Source organism: Silurus aristotelis, assembly GCF_946808225.1.
Source record: "Silurus aristotelis genome assembly, chromosome: 17".
Classification (NCBI taxonomy): Eukaryota; Metazoa; Chordata; class Actinopteri; order Siluriformes; family Siluridae; genus Silurus; species Silurus aristotelis.
In genome coordinates, this window is record NC_139590.1 from 1306053 (window position 1) to 1321203 (window position 15151).

General features: G+C 41.5%; 1 protein-coding gene across 1 annotated transcript in view; it reads left to right on the forward strand.

Annotated features, from left to right (window-relative positions):
* Positions 1-15151, forward strand: part of syt3 (synaptotagmin III) — a 49798-nt gene that overhangs the window by 1935 nt on the left and 32712 nt on the right. Inside the window, exon 2 of the mRNA XM_083566973.1 lies at positions 11805-12519. Coding sequence (XP_083423099.1) covers positions 12372-12519 — 148 coding nt within the window. The 5' untranslated portion in view covers positions 11805-12371. The remainder of the gene's footprint in view (positions 1-11804; positions 12520-15151) is intronic.

A 15151-nucleotide genomic window follows, 5' to 3' on the forward strand; every position in this document is an offset into this window, starting at 1 on the left:
ATCAGATTTTCCACTGAAATCGTTTCACACTGCATCGTAATGGGGGGGGAGGGGGGGTCGTATCGTATCGCATCGGTAGCTGCTTCACATGTATCTTCACATGGCTATGCATCGAGATGCGAATCACATCAGCTTCAGTTATGAAGATGCACTTTGGCAGTGAGTAAAAGACAGGAGGTGGAGCAGGAGGTAGCAGAGCTGAAGATGCTGAGATTTTTGTTGGGAGCGAAAACGATAGACAGGATTAGAAATGAGTTTATTAGAGGGACACACATGTAGGACGTTTTGAAGATAAGGTGATTGAGATGCATTTTGGTAGAAGAACGCTGAGGATGGAGGAAAAGAGGAAGACCATCGAGGAGGTTTATGGATGTGGTGAGAGAAGACATTCAGGTAGTTGGTTTAAAAGAGGCAGATGTAGAGGACAGAGGGGTATGGAGACAGATGATCCGCTGTGGAGACCCCTAACAGGAGCAGCTTGAAGAAGAAGAAGAAGAAGAAGAAGAAGAAGGGGAATTATATATATGGTGCATTCAGGAACACTAATTTCAATGTCGTTATGTTGCAGTCTGATACTACAATCATTTATATTCGTTAATGTTTTTCATGAATCTGCTCTCAGTATCCCATAATGACAAAGTAAAAATTCTAGAAATGTCTGTACATTAAATGAAGAATAAAAAAAACATCTCCATAAGTATTCGGACACTTTACTCAGTACTTAGTCAAAGCTCCTTTGGCACCAATTCCAGACTCGAGTCTTTTGGTTTTGACACAATGAGCTTTGCACACCTGGATTGGAGGATTCTCTGCTGTTCTTCAGGGCAAATCCTCTCAAGCTGGGGCAGGTTGGATGAGGAGCGGAGAACTTTCAGGTCTTTCTGAAGATGTTCAATAGGGTTGAAGTCAGAGTTCTGGCTAAACCACTTTTCACAGACTCATCCCTAATCGGATGTGTGTCAGGGTCATTGTCATGTAGGTGAACCTTCAGCCCAGATTGAGGTCCTGACTGCTGTGGAACAGGATATGGGATTTGGTGAAGTGTGTCCTGTTGCTATAGAAACAATTACTTATTAGCTATAAATACAGATGTGATCTGCAGATGGAAAATCGAATGTAGCATAAATATGTTGTATAATCCAGACAAATGGACGCTAACACGTCGATTAACGGTTAGCATTTACAGAACTCACGTGAAAAGTCTGAGCACTTTGTGTTTAAAAGCTGTAAAGATGCTAATCACTATAGTGTACGTGACTCAAACAGGGAGTGATGTAATGATGGAAAGGCGGCGGATCCTCTGAGTCACAGGTGTTTGGTCTGCGAGGTCGAGCGTAATGCGATAAGGCGAGGAGGGAAAGACGAGTGGGAGGAGGCTATGAGAAGGAAAAAGTGGCTAGCTGGGTTTTTATGCTAGGTGTCATGCCACTGTTCTCTCTGTTAAGGATGAAGGGAAGGAGGGATGATCGCACTGATGGAGATGAAATGGGAGGCATGTGGTGTTTTGGTGGAAGAGTCTCACACACACACACACACACACACACACACACACACACACACACACACACACACACACACACACACACCAACCTGCAGCAGTCTGTTCAACAACCTCTGCCCATTCTATACATTTAACCTACAGCATGCAGTCATCTGTGTGTGTGTGTGTGTGTGTGTGTGTGTGTGTGTGTGTGTGTGTGTGTGTGTGTGTGTAGTATATATCTATATAAGGGCTGTCAAAATTAGTTTCTTAACACAAATAAAAATTTTAACAGCACTTATTTTATTAACGCACGCTAATTGTAGCGCACATTTCAGTTTGACCATTTTTATTAAAAATATAAATAAATAAATTTAAAGGAAGCGAAATTAAAACTTTTATTCACAATGTCCTTTCTTTATTTAGAAGAAAAATAAATAAACCATGATGCAACAATAAACCCTCTGGGGGTCGACAAACACGCCGGCGTGTTTTGTGGCATTTTTTTCCTCATAACGTAGAAACGAATTTAATTGCGATTAATTGCGATAAAATATTTTAATCGATTGAAAGCCCTAATATATATTATATATGTGTGTATGTGTGTGTTTGTGTGTGTATATGTGTGTGCAGGATATGGAGTGAATAATATTGATGTGCAGTGTGTGTAGTGAGGAAGTGGTTGTGTGTAGACGTGTCAGCAGAGAGTCCGCAAAAATCTTCATCAGGACAAGGATGTGGGTTTTGATAATCGGTTATACCAGGGGTCCCGAAAACCCTATATGCTGTACAAATTAGAGTGTTTTCTCCATCTGAACACACAAACACACACTCAAACACACACACAAACACAAAGACACACACTCATACACACAAACACACACTCACACATACACACATGCACACACACACTTTAATTAGCTAATTATTTGGATTGGAAGATAAAGCACAGAGGAAACAGGATAATACTGGAGCACTGGATTCTACACAATATAAACATCTCAATTACCCCCCCCCCCCCTCCACCCCCATACAAATCATTGTTTTGTATTGTTTTTTTGTTTATTTGATTTTACATTAAAAGACAAATAAACAGATAGACAGATAGACAGATAAACAGATAGATCGATAGATAGATAGATAGATAGATAGATAGATAGATAGATAGATAGATAGATAGATAGATAGATAGATAGATAGATAGATAGGTTACTTAGATTTTTTGATGGCTGTAACATGTCACAAAAAGTTGGGACAGGACCATGTTTTTTAATGTGTAGCCTCACATCTTTTGTCTGTATACATCTGGAAACTGAGTAGAGCAGTTGCTGAAGTTTTGTGAGAGATTAATGTTGTCCTGTGTGTCTGATACAGGATTCTATCTACTCAACAGTTCTGGGTTTCCTTTGTTGTATTTTTCGTTTTATGATGCACCAAATGTTTTCAAATGGTGGAAGGTCTAGACTGCAGGTAGGTCAGTTCAGCACCCAGACTCTTCTACTACAATCTCATGCTATTGTAAAAGATGCAGTATCAGTGTGCATTATCTTGCTCAAATACGCAAATCTTCCCTGAAAAAGATGTACTCTGGATGGAAGCATTTGCTGCACTTATACCTGTATATAGCGTTCAGCATTGATGGAGCCTTTCCAGATGTTTAAGCTGCCCATTCCACAGGGACTAATGCAACACCATAGCATCAGAAATGCAGCTTTTTGAACTGAGCTCCAATAACAAACCAGATGATCTTTCTCCTCTTTAGTCCAGAGGACGTGGTATTCACGGTTTCCAAAAAGAAATTTCGATTCGTCTGAAAACAGAACAGTTTTTCACTTTTCTTCAGTACATTTTAATGAGCTTTGTCCCAGAGAGGATGGCAGAGTTTCTGGATCATGTTCACGCATGACTACTTCTTGGCATGATAGAGATTTAACCTGCATTTGTGAATGACTAAGACTCTGTCTCATTAGTCGCACAATGTTTCTCAAACTGTTTCATTTTAATCACAGTTGCTTTTTCCTGACTTTGGTTGCTTCGTCCCGTGTTGCAGCCAAAGAATTCAAAATGACCTTCTATAACAGTGTGGATGCAGTCGGACTCTGCAGGTTTTCCATATTTCCACTGCACACACTCCTGTTTCCTGCAGTTGCTCTATAGTAATTACATTTTTTTTCCTTCTGTTCTTATGATTTATTAGAGTTTTAGTGGATGGTGTAAAAGACCACCAGGTTCCTGTCCATGTTTCAGTCTAACAGGGAAATATCGCTGTCTGTGCTCCTGTAATATAATAATACTCTAAAAGTTTATAAAAGCACAGCTTCAGGATTTATAGATCATTATTTCAATATTTTTTGCCATTTTGCTCATTTTTATTTTTTGGTAACTTTTATTTTTATAATAGTTTTTTGGTTGTAATAATATTTTTTTCTGTAAAGGTTTTACACAATATTTTCCACATTGAATTTATATATATATATTACATTTCCATTCTACAAATGCAGCCGTGAAGAGATGGCATGTTGCGAATGTGATGAGTGATTTTACTGTGTGTGTGTGTGTGTGTGTGTGTGTGTGTGTGTGTGTGTGTGTGTGTGTGTGTGTGTGTGTCCTGTATGATCGATCACTGTGAGCTTGACAGAACAATCATGTGATTCTATTTTCTTTTCATTGCAAGAAACATTGCAAATGCTTGCAAAACTCAGCAGTGTGTGTGTTTGTGTGTTATATTTGGAGTATATAATGTGTGTGGAATATGTGTGTGTGTGTGTGTGTGTGTGTGTGTGTGTGTGTGTGTGTGTGTGTGTGTGTGTGTGTGTGTAGGCTGAGTGGACACCTTTGTATTTGGAGAACTTGTGTGTAGAGATGAGGCTGTTATCTCAGTGTGGCAGTAACAGGTCATTTTAAGCCATTTGGATGAGACTCTGTCATTACTGGCATTACACACAGTAATGGCCTGTGTGTGTGTGTGTGTGTGTGTGTGTGTGTGTGTGTGTGTGTGTGTGTGTGTGTGTGTGTGTGTGTTTGGTGTTATGTTATGAACAGTAAAGTGATCTGGTAGTTTTTTGTTGTTGTTAAAAACCTCAAAAAACCTTTAAAAACCTAAATCTTAAGCAAAAATAATGACCTGATAATAGCATTGAAAAGCGTAAAGGTGATAATCCAGATGTAGGCAGGAGTGTTACAGGATCTTAGTGCATGGTGTGAAGGTGAAGAACGTCCTGAGGTAAAGCGGAGAGCATTAGAAGTGTGTAAGGTTATAACCTTATACCATAGTCACTTTCCAGCATTGAGGAGTTCCAGCTGTTACTGATGTTTGCGGAGCAAAACTGACTGAATGGATCCAAATAATGTTTCATTTTCATTATGCGTTTTATATTCGACATGTTACTGCTACAATTCTGCTGCTCCGAATCACACACACAGATAAAGTAGTGCCAGATGATTACATTCATTTACATGAAATAGAGTCTGTGTGCTGCGTCTCATTTTCGTTCTCATTTGAATGTTTTTTCTCCAGTTGTGCCATAAGCCGTTCATCAAAATCTCTGTATTCACCATAGAAGTTCCACCACATGCAGAAATCCTGCATAGAGCTCAGTGAGGTCGTTAGGAAATGTGTATAATCGCTGTGTCACTCTGGATGCAACTGGAACTGGAACTGAACTCCTTCCAGCCAATCACAATCCACTATTCACACCTGAACTCCTTCCAGCCAATCACAATCCACTATTCACACTGATCAGAGTGTAAATAACACATTTACATTCAGTACATTCACACATTTGTCATTAGCCACACCTACTTACTGTAATACTGCAGGATAATAGTTTACAATACAAATAATAAAAACAAGCAAACAAATACATACATAAACAGAAGAAAAAAAATCAAGTAAACAAAGAATAGTTTCCACATGGTCAGACTTTTATCTTTTCCCCACTTTTTCTTTTCCCTCTGAAACATGGACAGTGTTAAATGAGAACCACCGAATCCAGATGTGGAATAAAAATAATCCTGATACACCCTGAAACTTATGTCCTGTCTGTACTCAAAGGTCCTGTGAGGTGGGAGCTTAGTGGCATTGGACTCTGGATCAGAAGGTCATAAGTTCAAATCCCCACATCATGAACCTGCCACTGCTGGGCCCTTGAGAGGGGCCCTTAACCCTCAACTAAAACTAAAAAAAAAAAGCCATTCTGGATGTAAATTTATTGATGCAAACAGATGTTTTCATTCACTGTAATCTTTCTCACTAACTTCAGTTACATTTTTCTGTGAAATGAATGAAAAACCTCTGTAATGCTACATCGTTAAAATACAAATAAAATAATGAGTTTTAATGAATCCCTGAATAAAAGCAGTTCAGATGAATAGAACATGTGAGGAAACGTTTGATTTCGGCTGAACTCGAGCATCAGGTCAGATGAGAGAAGCTGACCAGGCGGATGTGAGAGCAGTTGAGGGCAGTGTGTAATGAGGAAGGCAAATCCAGATGCAGAACCAAAGTCAAGCAATGATCAGGTGATGATGAGAAGCAGCTCGATTATGAGAACAACACTGTAATGAAGTGTAATGAAGATGCCAAAAACAAAACTGCTTTGCAAAACGTCTGTGTTCATTTAATAGCTGGGAGAACCAGAGTGTAAAATGTGTGTGATGTTTGGGAGATGGTGCTCCAAGTTGATAGAGATCTGACATTGGGACAGAGGGGGGAAATACAAGGGGTGTTCAAGTCAAACCCCGACTTTGGAGTTTAAAATATTTCTTTTTTTTTTTCATTTCATCTTCTCCCGCTTATCCGTAATTCGGGTCGCGGGGGCAGCAGTCTAAGCAGATTCCCCAGACAGTTCTCCGTGTCCAGGGATCGGGCTGTCAAGGCCCCCGCCTTCGACTGCTGCCCAATCCTCTCAGCACCGGTCCCTTACGGTCCCTCCTGCAGGTGGTGAGCCCACGGGAAGGCAGCCCCACGTCGCTCCAACGTCACGGTCCTTGGTTTATTTTTCTCGTAAGGGTCCCCTGGAGCATAGAGGGTTAAGGGCCTTGCTCAAGGGCCCAAGAGTGGCAGCTTGGCGATACTGGGGCTTGAACCCCCGACCTTCCGTTCGGTAACCCAGCGCCTTAACCGCTGGAGCCACCACTCCCCCTCAGTTTAAAATATTAAAGAATTAATTTCAAGGAATGGAAACTGCATTTTGTTTTTCCACATCCACCCCTTCTACATTTATAGACTGATTTAAAGACCCAACGTTCATCTTACACTTTACACAGAAAGATTTGTCAGGATGCCTGAACAATCCTAGAACATCCTCCTTCACTTCATCACTAGGCAACTACCATGACCGAGATCGTGACTGACGGCCACTACGACCGAGATCGGGATCGTGACGGTCATCTTTTGAACCATTCCATTGTTGAACTGTGTTCCTGCGGCTGAGGCTCTCATTACTGTACTGTGATGAAAGTCTTCTGTTGATATCCACACTGTTCTATGCACACACTAATCCTGTCAGGACCGCTAGGACTGACCCGCGACATGTGCGCCACCTAGCAACAACAGCACACTCTAGCCACTAAATACTGCAAGAACCGCCATGAGAGCACCATTTTTCTACCTGGAACATTAAAAGTCCCAGTTTAACTTGAACTCCGCTCGTGGAACCAAATTTCCACCAAAAACATTCTGGGATCTTCAGAGAAATGTGTTGGAATGTAAATGGTGTAAAACAAGTTGGTTGTTGGTGAAACTATAGAGCACTGTGCTTCATGGAAGCTTCTATAGTCAGGGCAGGACACTCTCTGGTTCTCTCTGGCTCCAGCTTGCTGAAGATCGTGTACCTGCTGAACATCAGACTGGAGCTGGAGTGTGGAATGTGTGCTTCTGATTTCTGAAACCTGAACCTGAAAAATTATAAACTTCAAAAAGCAATGAAAGGAAATGTGAGGCAGATGTTCTGTTCATGCAGTGTGGTTGTATTCTGGACTCTGATTGGTCAGAAGGTCTCAATTTGTAGATTTACAGTTGCATCGATCACAAATGCACTCGCTCAGATGAGTTGTGGTTTGTATAGTAACAGCTCATTCTATAAAACCATGCGTGGGTGTTGGAGGAGATGTTCATGCAACATCCATGGAAGGAGTCTCCAGGTTTAGTTCTGCTTTAACGTGTGAAAGCAGGAAATACATCATTTTCTGGATGTAGAAATAAGATAAAAGGTGTACCATACGTGCAGATGGTTGTGGTGTAAGAGGAATAAAACACCTGAGTGAGAGAGTGTGTAAGTGTGTGTGTGTGTGTGTGTGTGTGTGTGTGTGTGTGTGTGTGTGTGTGTGTGTGTGTGTGTGTGTGGACTTAGATGGTAAGCACTAGGTAAATAATTGATTAGGTACGGCTGAAGAACAGCGTTCCCCATCATGCTCTCACATTAATTAGCAGGAGAGCATCTCAGTAGCCTGACCTCATGAGCACAGAGAGGTTTCTCAGGTCTCTGAGACGTGATCCAGGTCCACCTCACTTTCACTCTGGTGTGATTGGATTGTGACCTTGGCAGTTTCCAGGTCTCAGCTGTGGTGTATTGCTTTTCTTAAAGATATCGAACCGGAGCTGGACAGCAGTCAATGAGGTGTAGTATTTCAGCATGCTGGAGAGGTCTGGAGCATGGTGGAGCATGGAGGAGCATAGAGGCGCCTGGTGAAGGATGGTATGTCCCTGTGCTGGAATCAGGAATGGTGTAAGGAGCTCCAACATTTGCTGGAATTTATTTGGGTTTGTCATTGTGGTTTTTCTTCTTTCTTAGATACCAATGAAAGTCAGTGATTTATCAGAGAGAATATTTTAATGTCACTCAGAAGATGCAGAAGTGTAGAAAGGATGGTGTGAATCAAAAAAGTGAGAGAGTATGGATAGATTTTTAAGGGAGAAGAATTTAAACTAAATACACACACAGGGTGAAGTAAAACTTCTGGAGCAAAGATTTCGGACAATTGACCCTATATTGGACCAAAAGTATGTGCACCCCTGATCAGGACATTTCTATGTGGATCATCTTCAGATTTTGTGTGATTGGTGTGATTTATGTGGTTAGTGAAATTAGTGTAATTGGTGTGATTGATGTGATTAGTGTGATTAGTGGGTTTGATGTGATTAGTCTGATTTTGTGTGATAAGTGTGATTGATGCGATTGGTGGGATTTTCTGTGATTAGTGTAATTCGTGTGATTGGTGTGATTGATGTGATTAGTGTGATTGATGAAATGTTATGTTTGATGTGATTAGTGTGACTGATGTGATTGCATTTTTGTTGCCATATCCCTGTGGAAAATGTTTTGTGTTCTTGTCTCAGTCGCTTGTGATGTTTAACACCACATTCACATATAAGTAATCAAGGTCTGAATAGCAGAGCAAATGGTAGACTTAAACTCCCAGAATGCAAAGCAGGTATACAGTAGCAGAGACACAAGAACAAGACTGAGAATGAGAAGCAGGAAAGATTATGATGTGAGTGTACAGATGAATAAGTGAGACAAAGAAAAGGACTAACAAAGCCCTGCTGCATCACCTCATTTTATGTAGACGTAACACCAAAGTTAGTTTTTATCAGCAGGCGACGCAGGAACCCTCTTTATAATTTAAATGCCATATATATTAATTATGAACATTGGTATTCGAGTTGTTCTAGGAATGAGCTTTTTCTTTAACCCAATCTTTTTTGAAACCTGGAATCAGGTGTGCAATCATTCTCGTATCATCCTGTCAGATTGTCATATGGTTCCGCACTTAGTTACAGGATAACTGCTGACACGCAGAGTTTTTCTTTCAGATTGAAATTCCGGCTGAAAGACGGGTCTGACACGCTGAGTGAGCAGAGAGGGAGAGAAAAAATAAAAAGTTCTCCCGAGTCATGTAGAGATGAACTTGCTTAGGGAGTTGGGATGTTGGGGATGATTGGTGGTTCTGACCTGATTTAACTTTGGGGCCTTTGTGGGGAGACTGTGGGCAGAAAATTGATATAGCAATAACCTTTTATTTTTAGCAAAGTAAAAAACATCTGGTTTTCGTCTGTTTTCACAGGTTTTCTCTGACCTTCCAAAAACATGCTAATAGCTGGAGTCTTCTTCTTCTTCAATTCAATTCAATTCAATTCAATTCAATTCAATTCATATTTATTTGTATAGCACTTTTAACAATGAACATTGTCTCAAACAGCTTTACACAGATAATATGGCGATTAAAAGTGAATGTTTTTTATAAGTAAGTTTGTCACTGATAAGTGAGCCGGTGGAGACTGTGGCAAGGAAAAACTCTCCGAAATGGCATAAGGAAGAAACCTTGAGAGGAACCAGACTCAAGAGGGAACCCATCCTCATCTGGGTTGCACCGAATGTCCATTTGTAGCAGATATATGATGTTGTGGGATACAGTGATGATGATCAGAAGCGAAAAGTAGTCCTGAGTCAGTGTAGCAGACTGTTGACATTAACTACAGTCCAATCCATCCTCAAAGCTCCCGTTCTTACTCCGGAATTTCATGGAACCACCCAAGGTGTTGTTAAGACTTTCTTCTTTCCACTTCTCCCATTAGGAGGCGCCACAGCGGATCATCCGTCTCCATACCCCCCCTTGTTCTCTAAATCTGCCTCTTTCACACCATTTACCTGCATGTCTTCTCTCACCACATCCATAAACCTTCTCCTTGGTCTTCCTCTTTTCCTCCTTCCTGGCAGCTCCATCCTCAGCATTCTCCTACTGATATACCCCATGTCCCTCCTCTACACATGTCTTAAACTCGCCTTCCTCACCTTGTCTCCAAAATGTCCTACATGCACTGTCCCTCTAATAGCTGGAGTAAAGACAGTAAATTGTAAAAGAAGACTTGATTTGTCACGTATATGAGGTGGTATCAAAACGTTTTGAGACTAGCTCTGTTAAGTACTTTGTTAAGATCGACGTCTCCACACTGTCACTTTCAAAATAGTCCAGTTGTACAGCAAACAGCGCTCCCAGTGTTCCTGCCATTTCCAAAATGTGTCCTGGAAATCCCAGTCTTCCAGTGACGTTCTTCTGCACTTTGTTAGAATTTTACATTTGCTTGCTACCCATGATACAGGACAATGTCTTTTGGCCAATTGATTTATGAAGGTCGGTGCTCCCTTTGACTGTGTGTGCAGCCCTGTGCCCTCATCTGCTGGCATGTTACAAAACCAGATTGGAAACTTTTAAAAATCACCTTGTACATTATTAATAATTAAACAGTGCAATTCTTTGCATATCGCAACTTGTAAGGTATTTGGGGTCAAAATGCAGGGTTAGCCATGATACAGATGGTTAGGGGCCTCAGTCAAGGGCCAAACAATTGCAGCTGGGCGCTGATCTTAACCCAGAGTTAGATATATCCTCCGAGTTTGGCCTTGCCTCATTAGTGGATTGATGTCCTACTGGTGGATTGTAGACAACAACTGGAATGGATCTGAATCACTAAATATTTTATTTCAACAGAATGTTGGTGTTGACTGATTGTGATGCCAAAGTGACAGAACAGTGACAAATCGCAGGTCCTACACCTGCATACATTTAGTCCGTGAGAGCCCCACTGATCTGAAATTCTAGAGGGCAAAGCCAGCATTGAGAAAAGGATCCTCAAAGTACAAGAACCATTATCTTTCCTCAGTAAAATAACAAATTCCTGGTTGAAGGCAAATTCTTGGCTTTATCCCACTGAGCAAATTGCTAAAGTGTTCAAAGAAGGAAATATAAAAAGAGTCTCGACCTAAATCTTGTCCTGCGCGTCCTATATCTTGTCTTCTAGCCGCACTTGGAGCCTGAACTATTTGTTAAACCAGCAAAGAGGGACGAAACCTGGGAAACAAAACGCTTCATACTTATTTGTAGTGGTATCGGGCTTTCTTTTTAGCATTCGCTATTATCTGCGAGTGCTGGGGAAATAATAAGAGGGTTATGGGAGAAAAATGGAGGAAGATGAAATGCAGAGTAGAAAAAGAAGTAGACAGAGAAGGAGAAGGCAGAGAGACGTGGTAAAAAGGGGAGGCATTGACCTGGTTTTTTAAGACAGAATGAGCTCAGGGCAAAGCAGCATCACCAGCGAGATCTCTCAGATCTATAGTCATAGTCGCAGTATGACACGCAGACAAATTACACACCCCGGCTTTCAACAGTCAAATATGCGAACCATGCCTTCATTCCTCAGTCCAGTTTATTGCACTACAATGGATCGGAGTAGAAATCTGAGCAAGATTTACGCTATTATTGGTATTGTGTTATATTTTAGTGTCCATTATCATATTCTCACTTTCTCTCTTTCTGTTCTCAGGCAATGGTGGACATTCCTCCAAACCAATCTCAAAAACGCTTGCCTGGAAGAGTGACGGCTTATCACAGGAACTAGACGACCCAGAATTAATCTCTGCTCTGATGTCGTTCTGAGAAACAAACTCCATATGACTTCCTCCACCTAAAACTTACTGACAGAAAATCCATAGTACTCTAAATTGTTGTTAACGTATAGTACTAAAAATTTCAAGAAAATAGATTGACCTGGTGTGACTCACCATGACAAGGACTTTGCACCACTGGAAGTGTCTATGGTAAAACAAAAACTAGAATGTTCAAGGAAAGCAGGAGAAAGAAAATTTGATCCACTTCGTGTTGCAACTCTTCTCTGAAGCGATGCTGTCACAAAGAAGGATTAATGTGACTCTGAACCCAATGGATGTGGAAGCCATTAAGTACTCCAATTAGCTAAGTGCTCCAAAAGAAAAACGTGATCAAGGCCTTTCTGTTTCAAAAGAAAAATTCACTTACGTTTAGTGTGGGTGTGGTGAGGGCGGTGTGGGCTGCGGCGCAATTTGGGGTTTAGGAGTGCGATGCAGATTGGAGGATGTCGGGGGATTGGGAAGAAGACGTGTGTAAAAGGGCGCTGGTGCTGGTGGAGGAGCTGTGCTTCCGCTCGGGGGGATACAGTCAGAGTGCCAGCTGCCAGGAGTTCAGCCACATGATGAGGGGAAGCAATGGACACATCGACACAGGTAACCCTCAGCTACACATCTAATCCCGTCACCATAAACTTGGAGTTGCGATTGTTATTCAAATTTGTCTGAAGTCAGAAGGTGCTGCAAATGGGAGAATACTGTATACTGTAATACTGTAAGCACAAATGAGACTCGAGGTCTCTCTCTATTGCCTTGTGTATGCGATTGATGTTTGAATTACAAATAAACCGATCCTGTTGGTTTTGTTTACTATTTCAGAAACCACACACTAAAAAGCAGTTACAATTGTTAGCCTAACGGTTAATATGTTGGAATTTTATTGGCAAGGTTGTGAGTTCAAATCCAAGCACCACCAGCTAAAGGTGCTTTTTACTTGTCACATGTATGTTACATTACAGTGAAATTCTTTTTTCATATATCCCAATGGTGTTAGGAAGCTGGGGTCAGAGCACAGGGTCAGCCATGATACATGATAGCTATGATACAGCACAGAGGGTTAAGGGCCTTGCTCAAGGGCCTGAGAGTGGCAGCTTGGCAATGCTAGGGCTTGAACTCCCGACCTTCCAATCAGTAACCCAAAACCTTGTTACAGGCAGTCTTTTCCAGAGTGACTTACAATAATCTCATTTACACAACTAAGCAGCTGAGGATTACTACACTAGCACTTCAAAATCAAGGCCCATAACCCTAAATTATTTAAACATATAAATAAGATAAATGTAAATCACTGCATAAAAGAGTCAACCATCTAAGCTAAGATTTCTTTAAAAAAAAAAACATATATCATGCTAACTTGTTCTCTCTGTTAGCTTTAGTCATGTTAGGTTAGTGTTTAGGATTGGGACAAATGATTCCTGATCTGCATGACTGCTGAACAGCTCTGCAGAGAACTCAGCAGAGAGCATCGGATCGGCTAGATGCTAAAAACGGTCCATTCTCTTGATTAAGCGCTGCTATTTATCTGTACTGCCAGAATGGACGACAGCAGCGGTGGCGGTGGTGCAGTTAGCACATGGGAGCGTCTGTCCTGTTTACACAGACAAACTCTCATTACTGCCTTTCAGCTCCTCCATTCTCTATCCACAGAGGTCCAAAATGACTTTGCACCAATGATCTCTGCATTTCATTTAAACAGAATATGGCCTAATAATACAACTATGCAAACTGAAACAGCAGTACACAGCAAGAAGCAGAGGCAGGAGCAGGAGAAGAAGCAGGGGCTGGGGCAGAAGAAGAAGAAGCAGGGGCAGGAAAGAGAGCTCAAATCAAAAACATGAGCAGGGGCAGGATTAGGAGCAGGATCAGTGGTAGGAATAGGACCAGAAGCTTGGGCAGAAACTGGGGCAGGGGTAGAAGAGGAAGCATGGGCAGGAGAAAAAGCAGAATCAGGGACAGGGGCAGGGGCTGAAGCACGAGCCAGAGCAGGATCAGGAGCCAGAGCAGAAACGGGGCAGAAACCAGAGCAGGAGCAGGATCACGATCAAGATGAGCAGAAGCCGAACAAGAAGCAGGGGTATGATCAGGAAAAGCAGACGCTTGAGCAGCAGTAAGTTCAAGAGAAGAAGCAAGAGAACAAACAGTGCTTGAACTCAGGTGTTCCGGAAGGAACCTGGATGCAACCCAAATAAAAAGCCAGAAATAGAGCTCTCTAATGAAACTAATTCAATCACACCAATGATGAAGACATAGAGTAAGTTAGCTATGATGTGGGTGGTGGGGGTGGGGTCGATACATCTTGTTTATCAGGGGATCAAGCAGCATTCTGATGTTGTGTTAATTAGCGAAGCAGTCTAAAAGCCGAGACATTTTCTTATTCTCAGCATGTCACTGTGATACAAAGTGCTACACGTGTTAAATACACTCTGGCTAACATTCTTCTTCTTTTAGTTGCTTCCTTTAAGGATCGCCACATGCTATTCTGTCCTCTACATCTGCCTTTTTCAAACCAACCACCTGCATGTCTTCCCTCATAACATCCATAAACCTCCTCCTTGGTTCTCCTCTTTTCCTCTTTCCAGGTGTCTCCATCCTCAGTATTCTTCTACCGATATACCCAATGTCCCTCCTCTGCAAGTCCAAACCATCTCAATCTCTCCTTCCTCACCTTGTCTCCAAAACGAGAATTCGTCGTACGCTTTCTCTAAATCAACAAACACACAATGCAACTCGTTCTGACCTTCTCTATACTTCTCCATCAGCATTCTCAAAGCAAATAATGCGTCTGTGGTGCTCTTTCTCAGCATGAACTAATACTGTTGCTCACAGATGGTCACTTCTTCTCCCAGCCTGGCTTCCACTACTCTTTCCCATAACTTCATGGTGTGCCTGATCAACTTAATTCCCCTGTAGTTACTGCAGGTCTGCACAAATATGTGGCTAACGTTATTAGCATGCTTATAAATACTTTCTCAAGGGAAATGACCCTGTATTTAATCCCATCTTGGTTTATTAGACATTAAATCTATGATTAGAGAGAAATATGATTCAGATGTTTGTGTGTAGGCAGTGAAGTGATGAGCGATTGAAACAGATACAGCAGGGTCCAAAAGTCTCTGGGATTTTTAATTAGTTGCATCAAAAAAACAGATGTGTTTCTGCTCATAAAAAAAGCTTGTATCATTATTCTGCTAACATTTCTCCATGCAGTGCTAATGCTCTGACTTAGTTT